Source organism: Phodopus roborovskii, unplaced genomic scaffold (genome assembly GCF_943737965.1).
Source record: "Phodopus roborovskii unplaced genomic scaffold, PHOROB, whole genome shotgun sequence".
In the NCBI taxonomy this organism is placed as follows: Eukaryota; Metazoa; Chordata; class Mammalia; order Rodentia; family Cricetidae; genus Phodopus; species Phodopus roborovskii.
In genome coordinates, this window is record NW_026126517.1 from 42,671,915 (window position 1) to 42,696,306 (window position 24,392).

Here is a 24,392-nt window from a genome sequence, read left to right on the forward strand (position 1 = left end):
TGTTTACCTAGAGAGTCTGTGAAAGATTCAGATTTTGGCAAATTCACTTGGAGGAACCATTATAAGGAGTAACTTGTAGGAATCCTCTATTGTCTTTTAGCCCCCCTCCCCCTTTTCATTTATTTTGTTTCCAGGAAAATCTTGATAGTACTATTTTTTTTTAACCCCTATATTTTGGTGGTTTCTCCAATTCTACTTTTTGTTGGTGGATTTGATAATTTATGTAATTATATTTGGGTTTGTGCATTGGATCAGAAAGGGAAAAAGACAAATGGGCTTTTAGTAGGGTAAATCATCACTATAGATTAAAAACAATAACAGCAGTTTGCCAGGATTTAGCTGGTTCATCAGGATTGTGAATTAGTGGTTCTAGAATAAAGCCTCATTGGTTTGATTCTCTTCTGTCTATAGTTGTCTATAGTATTTTATGTGCTGAGTAAGCCATTGGCTTCTTGCTTTGTTGACTAGTTCTTACTGAGGTTGTAGTAAAACAATTTGCAGCAAATGCAGTGAGTCCCCTTTCTGTGCATTTCCTTTTAAATAGTGGTAATTGCAAACATTAATGTTGATTTTGCACAGTTAAATATCGATAATTTGGTCAAAAGACAAGAATTTAGAGCAAACTAAGTTACAGGTTTAATTGGCTTTTATATGTGATTCCTAAATCAGGCAACACTTCATTCTGTACTAGAATGAGTGTTTCAGTGAGCTGAGCAGAGGAGATTAGCTTTATGAACAGAAAAAGGCTGAAACAAGCAGAAATAAAGAACAAAGAAGATTGGTTCTTTAAATCTGCTTGCATGTGTAGGATAAAGCAGAGGGTTTCTGTCATGTGCCCAAGACTGGCTCTTTGGAGATTTGGCTGACCCTGCTTTTTTAGTAGATGAGATAATGACTTAGTTTTAGCTTGTTGATGGAAAGCTTTAGCATGGGTCCTCCAATATGGTTTGGTCTGTAAAACTTTATGCAGATGCTCAGTCCAAGTCTGTCTCCCTTTCTACAGTTTTGTTTAACAGTGTATATGGTTTAATGAGTAAAAGTGTCAAAACCAGTCAGCAAGTGCCTGGGGCTGGAGTGGGATGAATTGCACTCCAGCATGTGGTAGAATTTAAGATGCAGAGCTTTGGAAATAGGTTCTCCTCCTGTGCTTGGAGAAGTGAATAGCTCTGATAAATGTCTACTTAGCAGCAGTCTCCCTTTCACTCCCTAAATATCTGGAGGTAGGCATGAAAAATCTAAACCTTTAATCACCTGTTTGGTTTCTCTAATGCCCATTTCCTACAGAATGGAGCTCACTAAGAGTTACCCCATTCAACTGTTCAGATATGTTGGAAAGGGCCTTGTTTGTGAATATCAAAAAAATGCACCTCTATCCTTACAAAATTTCTAGGGTCTCAGAAACTATCAGGAACCAGGGACAAAAACTAAACAGTATTCTTTTCACTTTGTTGTAAATGCACATTAAGCAGATAACTACACAAATAACATGTAATTGCAAACTGTAAAAGGTACTACAGAGTTAGAGTAGTGGCTGCTGTGTATTTTTAAAGATGGACTTGATCTTATGTGGCTGCAGTCAAGGATAGTGTCCCTGAGGAAGTATAGTTAATTTAAGATTAAGCTGGCTTACTTAGTACAAAGTCCCAGGTATTGGGGGTTGTTTAAAATGAGATTTTGAACTAGATATTGACTTGGTGAAGGCAGGTTCTTAAGTAGAGGGAACAGCATATGCAAATTAAATACAAAGAGATTTTCCAGGAACCAAAAATTTCAGGTTTGTCATGTAGGGAGAGCAAGGGGAAGAGATCAGGTCTTGGCTGCTTTCTCCATAGGATTTTGTTTTCTATAGTAAATTGCCAAAAAACTTCTAATTATCTTATGCTTCCTGATATAAACTCAGAATTCGTTAAGAAACACAGTGTTGAGAGATGCCAAAGAAAGACTAGAATATAGCCAATTTATCAACCAATTCAGATATCCTTTTAAGTGTTCATTCATTCATTCATTCATTCATTCATTTGAGATGGGGATCTCTGTGTGTAGTTCCATTTGTTCTGGAACTTGCTCTGTAGCTCAGGCTGTAGATTTGCCTCCCTCTGCCTCCAGAGTGCTGTGATTAAAGGTGTGTGCCACCACTGCCTTACTCAGACATCCTTCTTTTATGGAAGATCTCTTTACTTAGTTTAGGCTGGTCTGGAAGGTGCTGTCTACTCCAGGGCAGCCTCAAACATATGATTCTCCTGCTTCTGTCTCCTGAGTGCTGGAATTATGGGTCCATGACACTATGGCCAGCTATTTGTGACTTCCTTGCCTTTACATTTGAAATCGAACTTCCCTCCCGAAATCTGGTGGCAAGATGTTTTATACTTTTATTGAAGTAAGAAATAGTTCTTAGTCACTAAATGGTTAAGGTGTAGAGAAACTGACAGTAACAACCCTATCAATTACCATTTTGGTTACCTAAATGATTTAAATGAGGGAAATAATTGCAGTTAATTTTTAACTTAGCAAACATGGTGATGATTTAGGTTACATGTTAGGGAGTTAAAATTGAGTGGAACAGGTTTTTGATGTTGAGGTTTATGGTATCTATTAGTGGATTTTACATCTTCAATAATTATAGTTCAAAGTCAGAGGCATTTTTTTGGAAAATTAGGATGTACCAATTCTGAAAGGCCTTACAAGATTTTTGAAGTAAATTTCCAAGAAAGAAGAGAATGGACTTCATTAAGTGAAGCTATCGGGAACTGTTTTCTTAAAGCGTTTTTGAAAGAGTTTATAAGATATGAAATGAGTAAATGAGGGTTGAAGACAACTGGGGAATCTTTAATTTATGATTGTAAGGAAGTAATTGCTGAACATCAGATTAGCCATTTGATGCTTTCAGCATGTAAGCTCGGGTTTGGGTTTGTACCGAGTTGGAGAATGAATTTCAAGAGAACCTATTATCTGGGTGTTTAGTGTGTAAGATACTCTAACGGGCAGCAAAGAGAGGGTTCTAGGGGGAGGAAGCAGTGGCATGTGCTGCCACGCTTCTCTCAAAAAGTGCTTTGTAGAGTGGGGACATGTATATTTTGACAAGCTTTAACACTATCCTCGTATAGATGCATTTAGAATTCATTTTTCCAGGGAGGAATATGGGGCAGTGAAATAGTACTGGGTTTCAGAACGTGGAGATATATTCAAATCCCCTCACATTATTATTATTACTATTATTAAAAAAAACAAGGTCTAGCCCTGGCTAGAATGAATGTGCTATATAGATCAGGCTGTGCTCAACATCACAGAGATCCCAACTGCTCTCAATTTTGTGTGATTTTTTTTTTTTTTTTTGAAATTGCTTTTCCTTTTCTTGAAACAATTTAAGAATGAAATAGGTATAAAACATTAGAAAACTCTTCTTGTGTGTGTGTGTGTGTTTTAATCACTGTCTGTCATCTGTCTGTCTGTCTGTCTGTCTGTCTTTTCAACACAGGGTTCCTTTGTATAACATTCCTGGCTGTCCTAGAATTCCTCTGTAGACCAGACTGGTCTCACATTTACTGATCTGCCTAACTTTGCCTCTCAGGCACTGGGATTAAAGGCCTGCAACACCACTGGCCTGGTTTATCATCATTTGACAAGTATAAAATTTTGTCATGTTTATGGAAGTTTTTTTTCTGCCTTCCAGACTTAGGATCAAATGCGGGCTTCATATTATAGTAGATAAGAATTCTGCCATTAAACATATCCCTCGGCTCTATTTTTAAAATGGAAGAATGAAATACCATTTTCTAAACTATTTAAAATTTAAGTTCCATAGACTTTTATCTGTTTCTGTCTAATTTAATGTCTAATAAAACCATGGTACATTTATCAAAGCTAAAATATAATATTGGAATGTACCATAAGCTAAACCTTTGGCTTTATCTTAGTTAGGGTTTCTATTGCTATGAAGAGATACCATGACCATGGCAACTCTTATAAGGAAAACATTTAATTGAGGTGGCAGCTCTCAGTTTCAGAGGTTCAGTCAATTATCACCATGGCAAGGGAGCATGGTACCTGGGAGCAGGCAGACATGGTGTTGGAGAAGGTGCTAAGAATTCTTACATCTTGACTTGCAGGCAACAGGAAGTGAACTGAGACATTGGGTGTGGCTTGCATACCTGAGACCTCAAAGCTGGCCTTCACAGTGACACATTTCCTCCAACAAAGCCATATCTAATCCAACAAGGCCACACCTCCTAAAAGTTCCACTCCCTTTGGGGGCCCTTTCTTTCAAACTGCCACAGGCTTCATTTACATTTCACCAATTTGTTTGTTTTTTGTTTTTTCAAGACAGGGTTTCTCTGTATTGCTTTGGAGCCTGTCCTGGAACTATCTCTGTAGACTAGGCTGGCCTAGAACTCACAGAGATCTGCCTGCCTCTGGCTCCCCAGTGCTGGGACTGAAGGCATGCACCACCAATGCCCAGCTTCATTTCACCAATTTTGAAATCATTAAATGGAATATAAAATGGAAGTTCAGAAACATTTTAAGAATCATCTGTGCTAGCTTTTAACTGTCTCCTTTTCTTCTTCTGTAGAACTAATGGCTGAAGAATAAATCAACATGGCGACTATGGTTCCACCAGTAAAACTGAAATGGCTTGAACATCTGAACAGCTCCTGGATCACAGAGGACAGTGAATCTATTGCTACAAGAGAGGGAGTTACTGTGTTGTATTCTAAACTGGTCAGCAATAAGGAAGTAGTACCTTTGCCTCAACAGGTTTTATGCCTCAAAGGACCACAGTTACCTGACTTTGAACGCGAGTCACTTTCAAGTGATGAGCAGGACCATTATTTAGATGCCCTTCTTAGCAGCCAGCTAGCACTAGCAAAGATGGTATGTTCAGATTCTCCTTTTGCTGGGGCGCTACGGAAACGATTGCTTGTACTCCAGCGTGTCTTTTATGCACTTTCTAATAAGTACCATGACAAAGGCAAAGTGAAGCAGCAGCAGCATTCTCCAGAGAGCAGCTCTGGCTCAGCAGATGTCCATTCTGTCAGCGAACGTCCTCGGTCAAGCACTGATGCACTTATAGAAATGGGTGTCCGAACTGGTCTAAGTTTATTGTTTGCACTTCTAAGACAAAGTTGGATGATGCCTGTGTCGGGACCTGGTCTCAGTCTCTGCAATGACGTTATTCATACTGCAATTGAAGTTGTGAGCTCTTTGCCTCCATTGTCTTTAGCAAACGAAAGCAAGATTCCACCAATGGGCTTGGACTGCTTATCACAAGTCACAACATTTCTTAAAGGAGTAACTATTCCCAATTCTGGGGCAGACACTTTAGGTCGTAGACTAGCTTCTGAGTTGCTCCTTGGCTTAGCAGCTCAGAGAGGCTCTTTGAGGTATCTTCTTGAATGGATAGAAATGGCTTTGGGGGCTTCAGCAGTTGTACATACCATGGAGAAAAACAAACTACTATCAAGCCAGGAAGGAATGATCAGCTTTGACTGCTTTATGGCTATATTAATGCAGATGAGGCGTTCATTGGTATGTACCCTAAGTGTCAACTTCGACAAATTGCTGTCTAGTCAACTTTGCTTTTAATGAGTTTGTGGCCCTTGTAAATGATTTGGGAGTTCTTTTGATATGTTAAGTATTTTTTTGGAGGGGGGGCTCTGGGGAGAAATTTGCATATATTGATCTGTAGGGATAGGACAATTAGTACAGTGAAGGCTCCTGGGTCAGAGTTTATAGTTTGTTAGCTTAATGAAGGTATCTCCAATTTCATTTTATATATATACATATATATATGTATATATATATATATATATCAGTTAAGGACTTGTTGCTCTTTCAGAGGACCCAGGTTCAGGTCCCAGCACCCACATAGAGGGTAACAACAATCTATAACTTCCATGAGATCCAGCACTCTCTTCTGGTCTCTGTGGGTACTGAATGCTGATGGTACACAGACATGCTTGCAATCAAAATATCTGTACACATAAAAATAAGTCAAAAAATTAATAATTTCAGGTGAGACATTTTAAGAGGAAAAGAGCGAATGATAAGTTGAGACTTAAAAGATATGCTATTTTGATTAATGTGGTCAAGGAGGGTCTCTTGAGTTGTGACATCTGAGCAGAGAGAGACCTGAATGAAGAGAAGTAATGAGTTAAACAAAAGTCTGAAGTGTTTGTTGTCTGTAGAAGCGAGTCCCTTCACCATCATAACCTTATATATCATATTAAAGAATAAATCTTTATATGATAAATTTTAAGAATATGCAAGACTGAAATGTATTAACCTTTTGAAATCCAAGAATAAAAATTTGAATTTTTTAAAGTGTTAAGGCTCAAATACTTATAGAACCAACTTAGTTAGGTATAACTACAGTTATGTTAAATTGATCAGGTTTTTGTTGTTTTTGCTTTGTGTGTGTGTGTGTGTGTGTGTGTATGTGTGTTGTGTGTATTTGAAATGGTTTCACTGTGTTGTGTTTTGTGTGTGTGTGTGTGTTGTGTGTGTATTTGAAATGGTTTCACTGTGTATTTATGGATGTCCTGGAATTCCCTGTGTAGAACAGGCTGGCCTTGAATTCACAGTGATACACAGGTTTTTTGTTTTGTTTTTTTGTAAGAGGGAAGCGGGGGAGAAGGGAAGTATAAGAGAGAGAAGTTCATATTTCCTTTGTTGATCAATATAACCTAATTAATGTATTTACGATTCACTAAAAATGCTACTTGTTATAGTTATATATTCTAAGCCTTTCCTCCTACCAAGTGAATTACAAAGCTTTTGGTTAATAAAATTATTTCATTAAAACAGTCACTTTCAAATCAGAAGCATTTAACTTATTATCTGCTGTGTGTTTTGTGTTTATAAACTGAACTGTAAATATTGTGCCACTTTATCACTTTCTTTTTTTAAATTTTCATTCAAGAAATAATATTATATGAGTACTTGAAGATTTTAGATGACAGGATCTATAAAAATTTGAACCTCATAATGCTAAATAAAAATAAAAACATGCAGTGCTTTGTTGGGATATAGAGTGTTGGCATAGGTCTATAATCTTAAATTGTGGTTAAAACTTAAAGCCTTAGGTTATACTCTAAATACAAAAGTCTCCAGGTATCAGCTGTGGGAAGCACATAAGCTCTTTGTGCTTTCTTAGTCACTATTACAACCTGTTACTTAGAGATCTGCTTTTCTCATCTATTTTTTTCTTTCATACTTGCTATTTTCAGATCCTTTCAAATAGAAATGCAGTTCATCTGCTCATGTTATTGTTCCTGTGAAAAGTAACTCATATAAGTTCCTCTTATAAGCTATGCATTTTATATTGCTTTTATTGCCAAAGAGGGGAAAATATATTATTGGACACCATGACTATATGATTATATATTTGCAATGGTGTATATCCTCCTAGAACAAAATTAGCATGAGGCCTCTTCACCTTCCCCTTAGAAGGACAGGAGTACCCCAGGACTTTAGACTGTTCTCTACAATGTCTATTTATTTTAACAGAAATGCATGTCAGATAGAATAGGTTAAGGAAGGAAGCTGACACAAAATTACCCTTTAGAATGGGGGGTGGGGCAGAGAATATGCTTTGAGACCACACAACATGGGTTTCTAACTTTTGTAAGTTTCTAGTAGGTAAGGAGTGTTTTAAACCACATGATTTAGTCTGGATTAGTCTGTAAGCCAAGGAGTCGGGTACTGTGTAGTAACATAATTTTTCTTTTCTTTTTTTTTTTTTTTTTGAGACAGGGTTTCTCTGTATTGTTTTGGAACCTGTCCTGAAACTAGCTCTGTAGATCAGGCTGGCCTTGAACTCACAGAGATCCGCCTGCCTCTGCCTCCTGAGTGCTGGGACTAAAGGCATGCACCACCAATGCCTGGCTAGTACCTTAAGTTTATCTTGCACATATAGGTGTGTATGTATGGGGGGTTAGTCTTGCTTAAGGCTGCAAATGAGAGACATAGAACTGCCAGGGACCCGGAAATAGGCCATAGAACAGCTTGGCTTGATGTATGGTGGAGAGAAGGGTAGCTAGAGGATCTGTGATCTGATGGCACGGTTGAGTTTCCTTGCTTCATCCTCTTCCCACCCCTGTACCCTGTGCTTGGGATTACCACAGGATCTAATATAGTAGGCATACATTTGCTTATATTCACAAATTGATTTGATATTTAAATCGACTCTATAAGCTCAAGAAATCATGTATGTGTGTATATATATATATACACACACACACACACACACACACACATATATATATATATGACTTCACATATAATGTGTTTTGTTCTTTATTTAATAATATTTTACTCCATGCATCTTCAGCTTCTTTGATTGACTGCTCCTCACTACTTGGAATAAGGTGAACTAATTTTAATGCCTGTTTTCTATCAAGTACTTTGCATATTCTTTTTCAGTTGTCATGTTAATCTGTGAGGTAAGACATTACATACTTTGATCTCCAAGGTGTAAAGCAACTGTGTTAGCCTGTATTAATACATCTACTGAGCATCATAATATAACAAAGACTGCTGGGCTATGTACTGTGTTCAATAGTTCTTACACCTTTGAGTCTATCTTTGGAACCCATATTTTTTTTTGATAGCATATATATTTTTTAACCTGCTTCTGTTAAATTGATTAGCTTTCCCCACACCCTTACAGTATCTGTAAAATGTTATCAATTTGTTGCTGGCTTTCTAGTTTCTACTTGTCCTGTCATTCCTGGACAAAGAATAGGTGTACCTAATCAGAAATCACTCCTCTCCCCAAGGCCACTGTCATATATCCTTCTTAGTAATTGAAGAATACCACTGGAAAGTAGAGTGCTATCTTCAAAATTTTGTATTTGTCCTGAAGAAGAATACTGTGTTTTATTTAGTATGGTTTTCTTACTATGTAATTGAGGCAGTTAGGGATTGGTGCTTAATTGATCATTTGACTCAATAGATTTTTGTAACACTTTTAGTTGGTTTCATGGCCTAATATTAAGATTTGGTCATAATATACCTAAACTTATAAAGTTTTTCAAAAAGATTTTCATAGAGTATGGATTTTTAACATGTATGTCTGCTTCTTTTCCATATTGTACCCTACAATGTTTAATTACAGGGTTCGTCTGCTGATCGGAGTCAGTGGAGAGAACCAACTAGAACATCGGAAGGCTTATGTTCACTCTATGAGGCAGCATTGTGTCTTTTTGAAGAGGTATGTAATCTTCATAGCTTTGCAGCAAAAGCAACTTTGTTATAAAATGTTATAGCATATTACCTCTAGAAAGGCTCTAAAAGAAAATGGTGCCTGCCAGTGGTTGCCTCTTGTGAGTGAAATGCAGTGTTTAGTCAAAATATACACTTTTCAATGTATCTCCTTTCATCTATTTTAAGTTTTGGGTCATGTACTGGTAACTTGTTGAAAAAGAATTGTTGAGTAAAATAGATTCAGAAAGATGCATAAAAATTCTGTGCCTTAATGGATTGTTTGTAAAATAAATAACCTAATCAGTATTCAGGCTTAAAAAAATTGTATTTTAAACTGAAAAAAAATTGTATTTTAAACTGCTGAGATTATTTAAGGGCTTAAAGCACTTACCGTCAAACCTAACAACTTGAGTGTAATTTCCAGGTACCACATGGTAGAACAGACTCCCTCAAGTTGGCCTCTGACTTCTACTTGAGTGTTATAGTGCATTTGAACACACACACACCCAAAAAATGCAGAAGTCCTTTCATATTCTGGTCATTACTTGTTTCTCTTTCATTACTTGTTTTCTCCTCTACTACAGAAGCACTATCTTGACTCTTAAACTAACTTCCTTGCAGTTTTTTGTAGCTGTGTTGCCACATCTGTGTGCATGAACTCTAATTCACTTTTTTCCCACTTAAAAAAATGTCTTTAAAATCTCTTTATGTATTATTCATATTTCCTTTTTGGGGGTGGTGGTGTGTGATATTCTAATTCTGTTTTTTCCTCCAGTTATTAATTGGAATACTTTTTAGAGAATTGCTTCCTTTATCAACGGATTATTCTGCCATATAGGAAAGGCAGAAAAAGTGCTTGATTCTCCCATTCACTTTTCTGGGGGATGGGAGATGTGGTTTTGAGACAGAATTTCTCTGTGTAACAGCCCTGCTGTCTTGGCACTCACTTTGTAGACTAGCCTGCCTCAAACTCACTGAGATGGATCTGCCTTTGCAAGGTGTGTGCCACCCCACTCCTCATTCTCTTCTTATTAACTGTTTTTTTTTTTTGTTGTTGTTGTTGTTGTTGTTGAATGAATTGCTATCCCTATCATCCTCCAAACTTCATTTAAAAATATCCATATAAACTATTAGCTTTAAATGTCTTAGAGCTTTGTCTGTGGAGTTATTATATGGTATATTGCTTCATTTTGGCTAATAGTCTCTTTAAGGTGGTAATCTCTTTGAGTTTCTTCCTGGGTTCTTCTGACATGAGGCTACTAATCTTTGATAGCTTTCTTGCTGTCTTATACAGTATGTTGTTTCTGGCTTATGCACATAACACTTCTTTCAGTGGGCAATTGGCTAGTCATCTCCTAAATTTGCTGGCTTCTTTTATTGAGAAAGTTGATTTTTACAGTCACAATTCAGGTGTTAGAGATGCTTACTCACTAATGATTTGATCTTTTTAGGCTATTTTGTAGTGAACATAGAGAGGGGGGGGGAGGAAGGGAGGGAGAGGGAGAATGGGGGAAGTGAGGGAGGATTGATTAATATATTGATTAAAGCCAAAATGCCTTCTGAGTTCATACTTATATATTGAAATTCAGAACTACTAATGCTTACTTAATCTTTCTTGTATTACATATTTGTCTTTTTCCCCCTACAAATGGGGTAATATTGAGTCTCAAGAATATAGGGATTACAGAAGTAGAATAGCCTTTACTTTAACCATGTTACATGTCACAAACATCACGTACATGTGTGAGCACACACAAATAATGCTTTGTGATTGCTAAAAATCACTTTGGACCCTAACTTAGTATTAGACCCACTAGCCTCTCTCTCTCTCTCTCTCTCTCTCTCTTTCTCTCTCTCTCTCTCTCTCTTTGACTTTGAACCTGTTTTCTAGATTCTCAGTAACAGTGCAGAGGAATAAGATTAGCTTCCTGAGTTCTTGCATGCTGATAACTGCTGTACATTTTATTCTTTAGAACTGCTTTTGATAGAATCATTGGTTCACATTATCTTTTCTTGTGAATCTTAAATATGTTACTCTATTTTCTTATGGTATAAACATCAAGTCTAAAGATTATTTTTTTTCCATATGAATCATGCTTATTTTGATGAAAAGCAATTGAAAGAAAGGGGTTTTTTTTTCTTTAAAGATCAGTAGTTTTACTAGAATACATCATGATGTTAACTTTTCTGGGATAGTAATCTTAGAAATATGAGAATATAGTATGTAGTTTCAGATCTCATTATTTCAGAAAAAATATTCCCAAGTTATAGTTTTTCATATTATCTTTATCCTTTTACTTGGTTCTCATTTTGGGGAGGAATTCCTGTTTTATGTTAGCCTTTTGCCTAGCTTTGTCACCTTTTATTGAAAACTAAAAAAAAAAAAAAAAAAACAAAAAAAAACCCAAAAAAACAAATCTATATTAATTTACTTTTTCATTTTTAAAATGTATTTTTATCTTTCATTACTCATAGGGCATTGTCTGCTAATTTTAAAAAGACTTATTTTCATTTATCAGTGTATTTGTTTGTTGTGTGAATGTATGATGCCATGTGTGCCTATAGAGACCAGTGAAGGGCATCAGATAGTCTGGAGCTGCAGTTATAAGTGGTTCAGTGTGGGTACGGGAAACTAAACTCTGGTCCTCTAGATCAGAAAGTGCTCTTAACTCTCGAGCAACTCTTTAGCCCTATACTATTTTTATTTACTCTTGTATTTTTTTCTACTTTGGTCTTCATTTCTAAATGTTAAAAATTTTTACTTCATTTATTAAATAAATTCATTTATAAAATAATTTTTAAATAATATTTTTTATCCTTTAAGACTATCATACAGTGTATTTTGATCCTATTTTCCTCTCCAATTTCTCCTAGATCTACTTACTTCACCCTCACTTCCCTATCCACTCAGTTTTGACTTTTTTTCTTTTTAGTTCACAAAGTCCAGTTTATGTTGCCCAACTACTCTTAGAAGTGAGGCTTGCTTTAGAGTTTGATTGACCTATTTAATAGTTGACATCATTAAAGGGAACTGACTGCCTCTCCCAGAAGTTATCAAATGCTATTAGTTCCTCAGCTAGAGGTGGGATTTCATGCCCCTCTGCCCCTCTTTATTTTTGTGTGACTTGTGTTGGGCAAGGATTACGCGTGCTGTCACAATCCCTGTGAGTTCATATGTGTAACTGTCCTGTTTTGTTTGGAACCTCTGGTTCTTACATTCTTCCTGCCTGCTCTTCAGTGAAGATCCTGAACCTTGTCTGGAGAGGTGTGATCTGTCAGTCCAATTTAGAGCCAAGCACCCCAGTCTCCAATGTCTTCACACAAGCATTTCTAATTCAGATTTCTGTTTTTTCTTTCGCACATTGTTTGATTTTCCTTTAATCCTTTTTGGCTTGAAGTAGATCACAATTTAGTGTTGGGGGTACATTTTTTTTTTTTATCATGTTTTTACTATAGGGATGGTATGTTGTCTCTTCCTCCCATCCTCTATCCTCTCTTTGATCTCTTTGTTCCCGTTTCTCTTCCTTCTTCTCTTCCCCTGGACACTCTCCTGTGCTTGTATCCTCTCACTCTTCTCATCCTATGTTTCTTCCTTTTGTTTTTTGAGACTGCGTCTATGGCCCAGATTGACTTCAACCTTGTTGTCCTCTTGTCTTAGTCTCTTGAGCATTGGGATTACAGCAGGCATCACTGTGACCAAGTATTCAAGTTCATCAGTACTTTCTGCTTATTTATGTTTTCCTGAACTTTAGAATGGATTGGGATTCAAGGTAGCAATTTTTTCCCTATTCTTGTATAATATTTAAAACAACAGTGTTTTCCCAGGCTTCTCCTTAATTTTATCTTCCCTTTACCCATCTTTTTTCTCTGTTGTTCCTATCTGATGCACTTTTAAGTCTACTCCAGTAGTTTCCCCTCTGTACTGGGCTCTGTCCTGGGAGGGAGTCCTGGCTGGTTAAGCGCTTTTTTCTTTTTTCTTTTCTTTTTTTTTTAAATTACAAAAGCTGGATGAATATAGGGCATTTAAAACTTAGTTTCCTTTAGCCCTTGGTCTTGTTTGCTGTGGGAAAGGGCAGAACTTTTCCAAGGTATAACTAGTTTTCTTAGGTTGGCCTATTACTCTTCCTAATGAGTACTCACCCAACTGGCTTTTGTAGGCTTCTCTTGTTCTGCTTTCCTCTAGGCAGTCTATTACTGCCTCTTGTATGGATGGTAATATTATGTATGTATTTGGTGGTGCTTTGTGATTACCTACTTTCATTTTGTGGTTCTTGGAGCCACCCATATTTTGTTATGAATGTTAAATAGAGGCTTCAGTTTTTTTCCTGCACATTTGGAAGTGTTTATAAAATCACACTGCTGCTTGTTTTATCATCTGGTTTTTACAAATCTTGCTTATCAACCATCTTCTAGGTTTACTTTAAAAATGTATTTTTAAATCTTAGGAATAGTTTTTCCAGCTTTCTTTACCCCCCCCCCCCCGCCTTTTTGAGAAAAAGGTGAGGAAGGTCATTATCACAGTGCTAGATTTATACATGATCAGTTCCATTCTTTTGCTACCATCCTCCTCCTTTTGTCTTCAGTGAAATTCCAGATCCTCTATTAGAAACTGGCAACTATATGTCCTCAGAACTGTCCCCTTGTTTACTAGAAAAGCCTTGTCAATCATACTTACTCTATTACTTTGCATTATATTTAAAGGTCCTGAGCAATGCTCTCCTATACCTTTCCATTTAATATGCTGATGAACACATATTAGCTTTTTAAGATTTTTGGTTTACTTATTTAAAAAGCTGTAAACAACAAATTGACAATAATTACAGTCACAGTTTTAATATATTTATTGTATTGAGTTTATGTACATCAGTAAAAAAAAATCAATTGAACAAAAAAAAAAAAAAATAGAAAGTAATAGAGGGGTTAATTTTAGCCATAGGAAATGTGAAGTTAAAATAATGGCATTTCTCTTTCCTGCAACATCAATTGTGAAATAGTTTAAACTTTAATATGCAGTATTAGTGTATTTGTAGTGAGGCTGATACTGTGATATATTCCTTGGCTGGGGTTAATCAGAACGTCACCATGGGTCCTGTGCTTTGGGAAAGGAGCCTGCTTCTTAAAAAAGCATTACAAATAAGCTGTGACTTAGATTTTATATACATTTTTGTATCAAATTGTTCTAGGCTGTCACTGTTTTCAGGACAGTCCTCCATTTATGCACTACTGGTGAACAAATACTAATACTATGGCACTATTTTAGAAAGCAGGTTGTTGTAGAATATTTCAAGAATCATAAGATTGTCTTTTTTTGTGAATAATCACATTTCTGAGATTTCCTATTAAGAAAACAAAACAAAACAAAACCAAAAAAAACAAAACAAAACAGTAATATACTCTTTTTTTTTTTTGAGACAAAGTCTCCAGGGTCTCAATGTGCTCAATGTGTAGCTCTGGCTGTCCTGAAACTCACCATGTAGACCAGACTGGCCTTGAACTCACAGAGATCTGTCTGATATTGCATCCTGACTAAAGGTGTAGGGATTAAAGGTATGCACCACCATGCCTAGCCCAATATCAGATTCTTAAAAATGGTCTACGTAACACAGATAAGTAACTTAAATGACCATTAGAGGAAAGTGGCTAATTATGATTTTAACATTAGATGTATTATTGTTTATTCAAGCATGAAGAGTTGGCAGAAAGTTTTCATGAATGTCTTGTTTCATTTGTCACTTCTGTTGTCACTTCTGTATTTACTGCAATGACTATGTTAAAGAATGTGCATATGATGATAATCCGTGGTGGTGCATGCCTTTGATCCCAGCACTCAGGCAGAGGCAGAGAGGCAGAGAGGCAGAGCACTCTCAGTGAGTTCCAGGCCAGCCTGGTCTACAAAGAGAGTTCCCAGGATAGCTAGAATTGTTACACAGAGAAACCCTATTTTAAAAACCAAAAAAACCAAAAGCCAAATAAACAAAACTGGGGTGGGGGGGATAGGGGGATAGGGGTGGGGAATGTGCATATGTAAAAAGGTAACATTGTGTCAAGGTGATTTATCAGTGGTGTTTTCTTCCTACTTTGTCCTTTATGTACTTTGATATTCTGCAAGATTTTCTTTAAAGTGTATGTAATAGCGTTTTTTATTTTAGGAGGCTTGATTGTATATTTTTCTTTTCCCATTTTAGTGATTTATTCTGTGCTAGTTAATATCTAACTATCTATATTTAAAGCTGGATATATTGTTAGATGTGAGTAGCTTAAAGTATTAGAAGTTAACACAATAATTTCAGAGAATATTCAGTAAAACCAGACTAATAACATATTGGTTATTTTGTATATTTAACTTTTTAATAGGTTTGTAGAATGGCTTCTGACTACTCAAGAACATGTGCTAGCCCAGACAGCATTCAGACTGGTGATGCTCCCATTGTCTCTGAAACCTGTGAGGTGTATGTTTGGGGCAGCAATAGCAGCCATCAGTTGGTAGAAGGCACACAGGAGAAAATACTACAACCCAAACTAGCTCCCAGTTTCTCTGATGCTCAGACCGTAAGTTCTCTGTCTTCATTGTGAACTGGTAGATAATGGGATGTGTGTATGTGTGTGTGTGTGTGTGTGTACATGTACTTGTATGCCTTAAGTAACGTTGGGTATATTTTTCTTTTTTATACATTTTTAAAATTTAAATTAGAAACAATCTTATTTTACATATCAATCCCAGTTCTCTATTCCCTCCCATCCCTCCCTACCCCCCATCCCATCTCCTTTCTGCTCCCCAGGGAGTGTGAAGCCTTCCATGGAGGAATCATCCTAATCTGTCACATCATTTGGGGTAGGACCTAGGCCCTGCTCCATGTGTCTAGGCTGAGGGAGTGTCCCTCTATGGGGAATGGGCTCCCAGTGTCCATTTGTTCACTAGGGATAAATACTGATCTACTATCAGAGGCCCAATAAACTGAACAGGCCTCCTGATACCCATGTTCAGCGGGCCTGATTCAGTGCTATGCTGGTTTCCCAGCTATCAGACTGGGGTCCATGAGATCCCCCTTGTTCAGTTCAGTTGTTTCTGTGGGTTTCCTCAGCCTTGTTTTGACCCCTTTGCTCATCACTGCTCCTTCTCTACAACTGGATTCCAGGAGTTTTCCTCAATACTTAGCTGTGGGTGTCTGTTCCTGCTTCTATCAGTTACTGGATGAAGGCTCTAGGATGGCATATAAGATAGTCATCAATCTCATTGTCAAAAATTAGGTGTTTGTAGTTGTGTGGGTTAATATCAAGGTTTTCAATTTGATTCCATTGGTCTACCTGTCTATTTCGTGCCAAAAGCTGTTTTCAGGACTATAGCTCTATAATAGAACTTGAGGTCAGGGATGGTGATGCCTCCAGAAGTTCCTTTATTGTACATGGTTGTTATGGCTATCCTGGTTTTTTGTTTTGTTTTGTTTTCCTATATAAAGTTGAGTATTGATCTTTCAAGGTCTGTGAAGAATTGTACTGCTATTTTGAAGGGATTATTTGTATTGAATCTGTAGATTGCTTTTGGCAAGATTGTCATTTTTACTATGTTAATCTTACCTATCCAAGATCATGGGAGATCTTTATATTTTCTGGTATCTTCTTTAATTTCTTTCTTTAAAGACTCAAAGTTCTTGTTACACTGGTCTTTCCCTTGTTTGGTTATAGTTACCCCAAGATATTTTATATTGTTTGTGCTATTGTAAAAGGTGATGTTTCTCTGGTTTCTTTCTCAGCCCCACTTATGATCTATATATAGTAGGGCTACTGTTTTTTTTTTAGTTAATCTTGTATGCTGCCACTTTGCTGAAGGTGTTTATCAGCCTAGTAGCATTTTTTTTTTGTTTCACTTATGTAAACTATCATATCATCTGCAAATAGTGAAACTTTGAGTTCTTGCTTTCCAATTTGTATCCCCTTAATCTCCTTTAGTTGGCTTATTGCTCTAACTAGAACTTCAAGTACAATATTGAAGACATATGGAGAGAGTAGACAGCCTTGTCTTGTTCCTGATTTTAGAGTGTGTTGAGTTTCTCTCCATTTAGTTTGATGTTGGCTGTTGGTTTGTTGTATATTGCTTTAATTATGTTTTAGGTATATTCTTATTATCTCTGATCTCTCCAAGACCTTTATCGTGAAGAGATGTCAGATTTTGTCAAAGGGTTTTTCAGCATCCAGTGTGATGATCATGTGGTTTTTCTTTTTCAGTTTATTTATATGGTACATTGATGGATTTTCGTATCCTGCATCCCTGGGATGAAGCCTACTTGATCATGGTGGATGATTTTTCTGATGTGTTCTTGGATTCAATTTGCCAGCATTTTATTGATTATTTTTGCATCAATGTTTGTAAGGAGTACGGTTTTTCCGCCCGCTGCCTGGTCTTGTCCCGCCGCCATGCCAGCCCCAAATAATGCATAGAGACTCTGTATTTGATATTATACTGTTGGCCGGTTACTACTTTCTTATCGGTTAGCTCTGTCTTAAGTATTAACCCATTTGTGTTAATCTATGTATTTCCACGTGGTCTTCTTACTCGGAGCTGGCTGCAGCGTACTGTTCTCTCAGACTGTCCATCTTGGCTCCTCCTTACTACTTCCTCTTTTTCCTTCTCTCCTAGTCCCTCCTATCTTCCTTTCCTATTGGCCAACAGTGCTTTATTTATTAACCAGTATGAAAAACATATACAGAATGACATCTCCCATCAAATGTTCATGAGGAAGATTTATCTGTAGTTCTCTTTCTTAGTTGTATCTTCATGTGGTTTGGGTACCAAGGTAATGGTAGCCTCAGAAAGAGAGTTTGGCAATGACCGTTCTTCTTTTATTGTGTGGGACAGTTTGAGGAGTGATAGCTATTCTTTGAATTTCTGGTAGAATTCTGCACTGAAACCATCTAGTTGGGTTGGGAGACTTTTGATGACTACATCTATTTCATTAGGGGTTATAGGTCTATTTAAATTGCTTGTCTGTTGTTGATTTAATTTTTTGCTAAGTGATATTTATCTAGAAGATTGTCCATTTCCTTTAGATTTTTGAATTTTGTGGAGTACAGGTTTTCAAAGTATGACCTGATGATTCTCTGGATTTCCTCATTATCTGTTGTTATATCCCCTTTTCATTTCTGATTTTGTTAATTTGCATGTTCTCTCTCAGCGTTTTGTTTGGTTTGGATAAAGGTTTGTCTATATTGTTGAGTTTTCTTGAAGAACCAACTCTTTGTTTCATTGATTTTTTTTTTTTTGTATTGTTTTCTTTGTTTCTACTTTATTGATTTCAGCCCTCAATTTGATTATTTCCTGGCATCTACTCCTCTGGGGTGGGTTTCCTTCTTTTTGTTCTAGAGCCTTCAGGTATGCTGGTAATTCTCTAGTGTGACTATTCTCCAGTTTCTTCATGTGGGTACTTGGTGCTATCAACTTTCTTCTTAGCATTGTTTTCAAAGTGTTTGTAAGTTTGAGTATGTTGTGTCTTCATTTTCATTGAATTCTAGGATGTCTTTAACTTCTTTTTTTATTTCTTCCTTGACCCAGGAATGGTGCAATTGTGTATTGTTCTATTTCCATGAGTTTGTAGGGTTTCTGCAATTTGTGTTGTTGAATTCTAACTTTAACCGTGGTGATTTGATAAGATACAGGGGGTTATTCCAATTTTTTTGTATCTGTAGAAATTTTCTATGTTGTTGAGTATGTGGTCAATTTTAGAGAAGGTTCCATGTGGCACCAAGAAGGTGTATTCTTTTGTGTTTGGATGGAATGTTCTCTAGATTTCTAGATGTCTCTTAAACCCAATTGGGTCATAACTTCTGTTAGTTCCTTTGTTTCTTTTGTTATATATCTGTCTTGTGGTCCTGTCTAGTGGTGAGAGTGGGGTGTTGAAGTCTCCCACCATAAGTGTGTGAGATTTTATGTGTGATTTGAGTTTTAGTAAATGTTTCTTTTACGAATGTGGGTGCCTTTGTATTTGGTGCATAGATGTTCAAAATTGAGCCTTCAACTTGATTGATTTTTTTCCTGTGCTGAATATGAAATGACTTTCTTCATCTCTTTTAATTTATTTTAGTTTGAAGGCTAATTTGTTAGATATTAGGATTGTTACACCAGCTTGTTTTTTGTGTCCATTTTTGATTGGAAAATCTTTTCTCAACCCTTTACTCTGAGGTAACATCTGTCTTTGAAGTTGAGCTGTGTTTCTTGTATGCAGCAGCAGGATGGATTCTGTTTTTGTATTCATTCTGATAGCCTGTGGCTCTTTATAGGTGAGATAAGACCATTGATAATGATGGATATTAATGACCATTGAATATTAATTCTTGTTTGTTTGGATTTGGTGGTGGTGGTGGTACTGTGTGTTGATTCCCCCCCCACACACTCCCTTTTTTCTTTTGGTTTTTGGTAAAGTGGGTTTATCTATTGCCTATAATTTTGTGTGTGTAGTTAACTTCCTTAGGTTAGAGTTTTCCTTCCAATACTTTGTGTAGGACTGGATTAGTGGCTATGCATTGTTTAAATCTGGTTTTGTCATGGAATATCTTGTTTTCTCCATCTATAGTGATTGAAAGCTTTTCTGGGTATAGTGGTCTGGGCTGTCATCTGTGGTCTGTTAATGTTTGTAGAATATCTCTCCAGGACCTTCTGGCTTTCATAGTTTCCATAAAGAAGTCAGATGTAATTCTGATAGGCTTGCATTTATATGTTGGCCTTTTTCCTTCGCTGTTCTTAATATTCTTTCTTTATTCTGTATGTTTGGTGTTTTGATTATTATTTGGTGAGGTGACTATTTTTTTTTTTTTTTTTTGTGGTTCACCCTATTTGGTGTTCTGTAAGCTTCTTTTACTTTCATTAGCATGTCATTCTTTAAGTTAGGAAAGTTTTCTTCTATGATTTTGTTGACTATGTTTTCTGCACCTTTGAGGTGGGTTTCTTTGCCTTCTTCTATACCTGTTATTCTTAGGTTTGGCCTTTTCAAAGTGTCCCATATTTCCTGGACATGTTGTGTTAGGGATTTGTTGAACTTGAGATTTTCTTTGGCTGATGAATCTATTTTTCCTAGTATATCTTCAACACCTGAGATTCTCTCTTCCATCTTTTATATTCTGTTGTTTATGCTTACATCTGTAGTTCTGATCATTTATCCAGCTTTTCTATTTCCAGCATTCCCTCAGACTATTTTTTTATTGTCTCTATTTCAGCTTTCAAGCCTTTACTTGTTTGGTTGTTTTTTCTTGGCTTTCCTTGCTTTCTTTAAGAGACTTGTTTATTTCTTGCATTTTTTGGTTTGTCCTTTCCTCCATTTCTTGCAATTTTTGTGTTTTTCTTCCATTGTATTTTGTCCTTATGAGGAGAGAATATGTGAATATATATTTTATGTGAATGATTTAATACACTTGCTTTAATACACTCAAGGAATTTGTTGGAATTTTTTCCCTTCTCCAATTATAAGAACATGATATAATTTTTACTTTGTTGTTTTATTATTTTTTTTTTTTTTAGATTTTTTAAAAGATTTAATTTTATGTGTGAGGATGTTTTGCCTGCATACTTGTCTGTGTACCGTATGAGTATATTGCCTATGGAAGCAGAAAGGGCATGTCAGATCCCCTGGAGCTGAAGCTAAAGACAGTTGTGACCTGCCATACAGGTGCTGGAAATCAAACCCAGCTAGTGATTTTGGAAGAGCAGCTAGTGCTGTTAACCACTTAGCCACCTCTCCAACTCCATTGTTTCATTATTTTCATGCTCTGGTAGATAACCTGAAAAGGTAGATGAATTTGTGCTCAGCATGTAATCCATATGAAAATGCCACTGTTGTTTTCTGCTTACTGCTCTCTGTGGAAGATAAACCATTTTCTGCTCTGAATGACTTCCTTTCTGCATTTTGATAAATTTGACCTGAAATACTATACTTTGACGCTCTCAAAACATTGTCTAACTTAAAACTCTGCTGTTCTTTTGTAGATTGAAGCTGGACAGTATTGCACTTTTGTCATTTCTACGGATGGCTCTGTCAGAGCTTGTGGTAAAGGCAGCTATGGAAGACTGGGCCTTGGAGATTCTAATAATCAGTCTACTTTAAAAAAGTTAACTTTTGAGCCTCACCGGTCCATTAAAAAAGTTTCATCATCTAAAGGTTCCGATGGTCACACTTTAGCTTTTACTACAGAAGGTGAAGTCTTCAGCTGGGGAGATGGTGACTATGGAAAACTGGGACATGGAAATAGTTCAACCCAGAAATACCCCAAGCTTATCCAGGGCCCACTACAGGGAAAGGTATGTGCTTCCTTGTGGGTTTAAAAATATTAGATACAGTGGTGTAGTGATTGGCAATATTGGTTGGGTTTTGATATATTCTTTTCTGAGTCACCTCTTGTCTACTGCTCTGTCTTATCTTTTTGTGTATTTGTTTTATAGGTTATAGAATGCCTTTATATGTGTCATTCAATTTTAGTTCCTTTTAATTTCAACTTTTGTTCTTTACATGTGTGTGGGGGGCATGTGAGGTCAACCTTGGGTGTTGTTTCTAGGACAGCATTTTTTAAGATTATTTTTTGGGGAGGTTGGAGAGATGGCTCAGTGGATAAGCATGACTTCAGAAGACCCTTGTTCTGTTCCTATTTCCAGTCTGGCGGCTTACAACTACCCTGTAACATCAACTCGAAGGAGGATCAGTGTCTCTGGCCTCCACAGATTCTTACATGAACATGCACATGCCCTTCCCTATAATAAAAAATAACAAAAATACATCTTTTTAAAAATATTTATTTTGGTAGGCAGTAGTGGTATATGCTTTTAATTCAGGCACTTGGGGGGTGAATCTCTGTAAGTTAGAGACCAGCCTGGTCTACAGAGCTAGTTTCAGGATAGCCAGAGGTATACAGAGATTTATTTTATGCATGTGGGTGTTTTACTTGCATGTATGTATGTGTATTATGTGTGTGTGCATCTGATACCTGAGGAGGCAAGAAGAGGATGTCAGATTTCTTGGAACTGTGCAGGTGCTAGAAACCAAACCCAGGTTCTCTTCAAGAACTGCAAACTTTTTGCAGCTCAGCCATCTCTCTAGTTCTTCTGCCTTGTTTTTTGAGACAGGATCTCATTAGTTAAGCTAAGCTGGCTGGCCATTGAGCCCAGGGATCTTCTTGCCTCTTCAACCCAGCCTGGGATTACAAACTTCTGGCTTTTTACATGGGTTCTGGTGACTGAACTTGGGTTCTTATATTTGCATGCATGAGAAACACTTTGTGCACCAAAGTACCTCTCTAGCCCTTGAATGCTGAGGCATTTAGAGTGGTTAAGTGATTGTCGAATCTCATGTAAATAATTGGTGCCAGAACTTTTAATTTTGTTTGACTTTTTTATACAGAGGTAAGATTTATGTGGTTTCTCTGTTTTAAGATTTAAATTTTTTATAACAGACTACATATAGTAAAATTTTTTTCCCATCATGAGACATATTCTCAAATGGTTATAAAATAAATACCACATGGCTATGACTTTTACTATTTCAACTCACTCATCAATCTAAAAGCAATGATCTTGTAACATCCCACTTTTTTTTTTGTTTTGTTTTGTTTTTTGTTTTGTTTTGTTTTGTTTTTTCGAGACAAGGTTTCTCTGTATTGCTTTGGAGCCTGTCCTGGAACTAGCTCTGTAGACCAGGCTGGCCTCAAACTCACAGAAATCTGCCTGCCCCTGCCTCCCAAGTGCTGGGACCAAAGGTGACTGCCACCGACACCCAGCTGTATCGTCCCACTTTGTAAACTTGATAAGCAGCTCTGTAAACAGCAAATACTTGGTAAGGTACAGAGTGTGCTGGGTGTGGTAGTAACATCTGTAATTCCAGATAGTGATAGTTAGGATTGCCAGTTTGAGGGCAGAGGCCCTGCCTCAGTGACTGAAAAGATACTGAATATGGAATGCTAAGGTGCTTCTGCTAAATGCTCTAAACAGTTGTGATTATCTGGTTCTTTTAATATCTTCTTTCTTAATTCCGTTGCTTTACTTATGTTCTCTTAACTATCTCCTTTCTATAATAGTATAGTTTTAATATGATGGAAAAAATAACATTTTAAGTTGAAGTACAAATGAAGTGCTTAGAATATATTAGGTGTTCACATTTTAAAAACTAAGTCTTATATTTAAGCTTTTTGTGAATTCTCACTTCTGGAGCTTAAAAAGACAGGGAGTTATTGGTGCTGACTTTTCTGTATGCTTATTATTATTATTATTGTTTTAAAGTAGCTGATAATATTGATCAGTGTTAGAAGGTATAAGTGATCCCCAAGGTATAGTATTCTATGTCCTTATTGCCTTGATTCTACTAGTCCAGTGGTTCTTAACTTGTGGGTTGCTACCCATTTGGGGGTTGAATGATTCTTTCACAGGTATTGCCTAAAACCTTTGGAAAACACAGATATTTACATTATATTTCATAACTATAACAAAATTACAGTTATGAAGTAACACTGAAAATAATATTATAGTTGGGGGCACCACAATATAAAAACTGTGTTAAAGGATGGCAGCATTAGGAAAGTAGAAAACCACTATACTAATCAAAGATAATTTCTTGATGACAAAAAGGGCTGTGAGACGTTTAATGTGAGCTTATATTCTAATTATATTGTTAATAGCAAGTATCCTTTGAGTTATTTATTATGTAATGACTTTTTCTTTGTCAGTAAAGATCAGAGGTTTTATATTAATCTTAGATTTAAAAAGTTGTACTCTTTCCAACTCCTTCAGTAAAGACTTGATTGAAATTACAATGTCTCTTTTTGGATTGAGGAAAACTTGTCCTCTGTTTGGGTCAAAGCTGAGGTTTCAGGGCTAAGTGATTTGATGACTGACAAGTGCTTAGTCAGTAGCCTTGGTTCTCATAATGACTCCTACATGAGTTGTGAATAATAACACCTTTGATGGTTAGCATTTGTAGGCTTATCAGATTTATTTATGTGCAATCCAGGTAGTTGTTTGTGTGTCAGCTGGATACAGACACAGTGCTGCTGTCACAGAGGATGGTGAATTATATACATGGGGTGAAGGAGACTTTGGAAGATTAGGTAAGAGTTTTTAAAATTTGAATTATTCACCCAGAGCAGAAATGACCAGTGAGCATAGAGTTCATAGGCCATTTATTTTACTAATTTTAAATTCAAAGTTAGTTGTATTTTTATAG

At 36.6% G+C, this 24,392-nt stretch overlaps 1 protein-coding gene across 8 annotated transcripts in view; it reads left to right on the forward strand.

Annotated features, from left to right (window-relative positions):
• The window catches only part of Herc1 (HECT and RLD domain containing E3 ubiquitin protein ligase family member 1), a 162,294-nt gene that overhangs the window by 22,910 nt on the left and 114,992 nt on the right, over positions 1 to 24,392 (forward strand). For all 8 annotated transcript variants that reach the window (XM_051197814.1, XM_051197817.1, XM_051197818.1 and 5 more), the window contains exons 2-6: positions 4,568 to 5,523; positions 9,113 to 9,208; positions 15,556 to 15,750; positions 21,173 to 21,484; positions 24,180 to 24,276. In XM_051197814.1, the coding sequence (XP_051053771.1) occupies positions 4,594 to 5,523; positions 9,113 to 9,208; positions 15,556 to 15,750; positions 21,173 to 21,484; positions 24,180 to 24,276 (1,630 nt within the window). In that variant the 5' untranslated portion in view covers positions 4,568 to 4,593. The remainder of the gene's footprint in view (positions 1 to 4,567; positions 5,524 to 9,112; positions 9,209 to 15,555; positions 15,751 to 21,172; positions 21,485 to 24,179; positions 24,277 to 24,392) is intronic.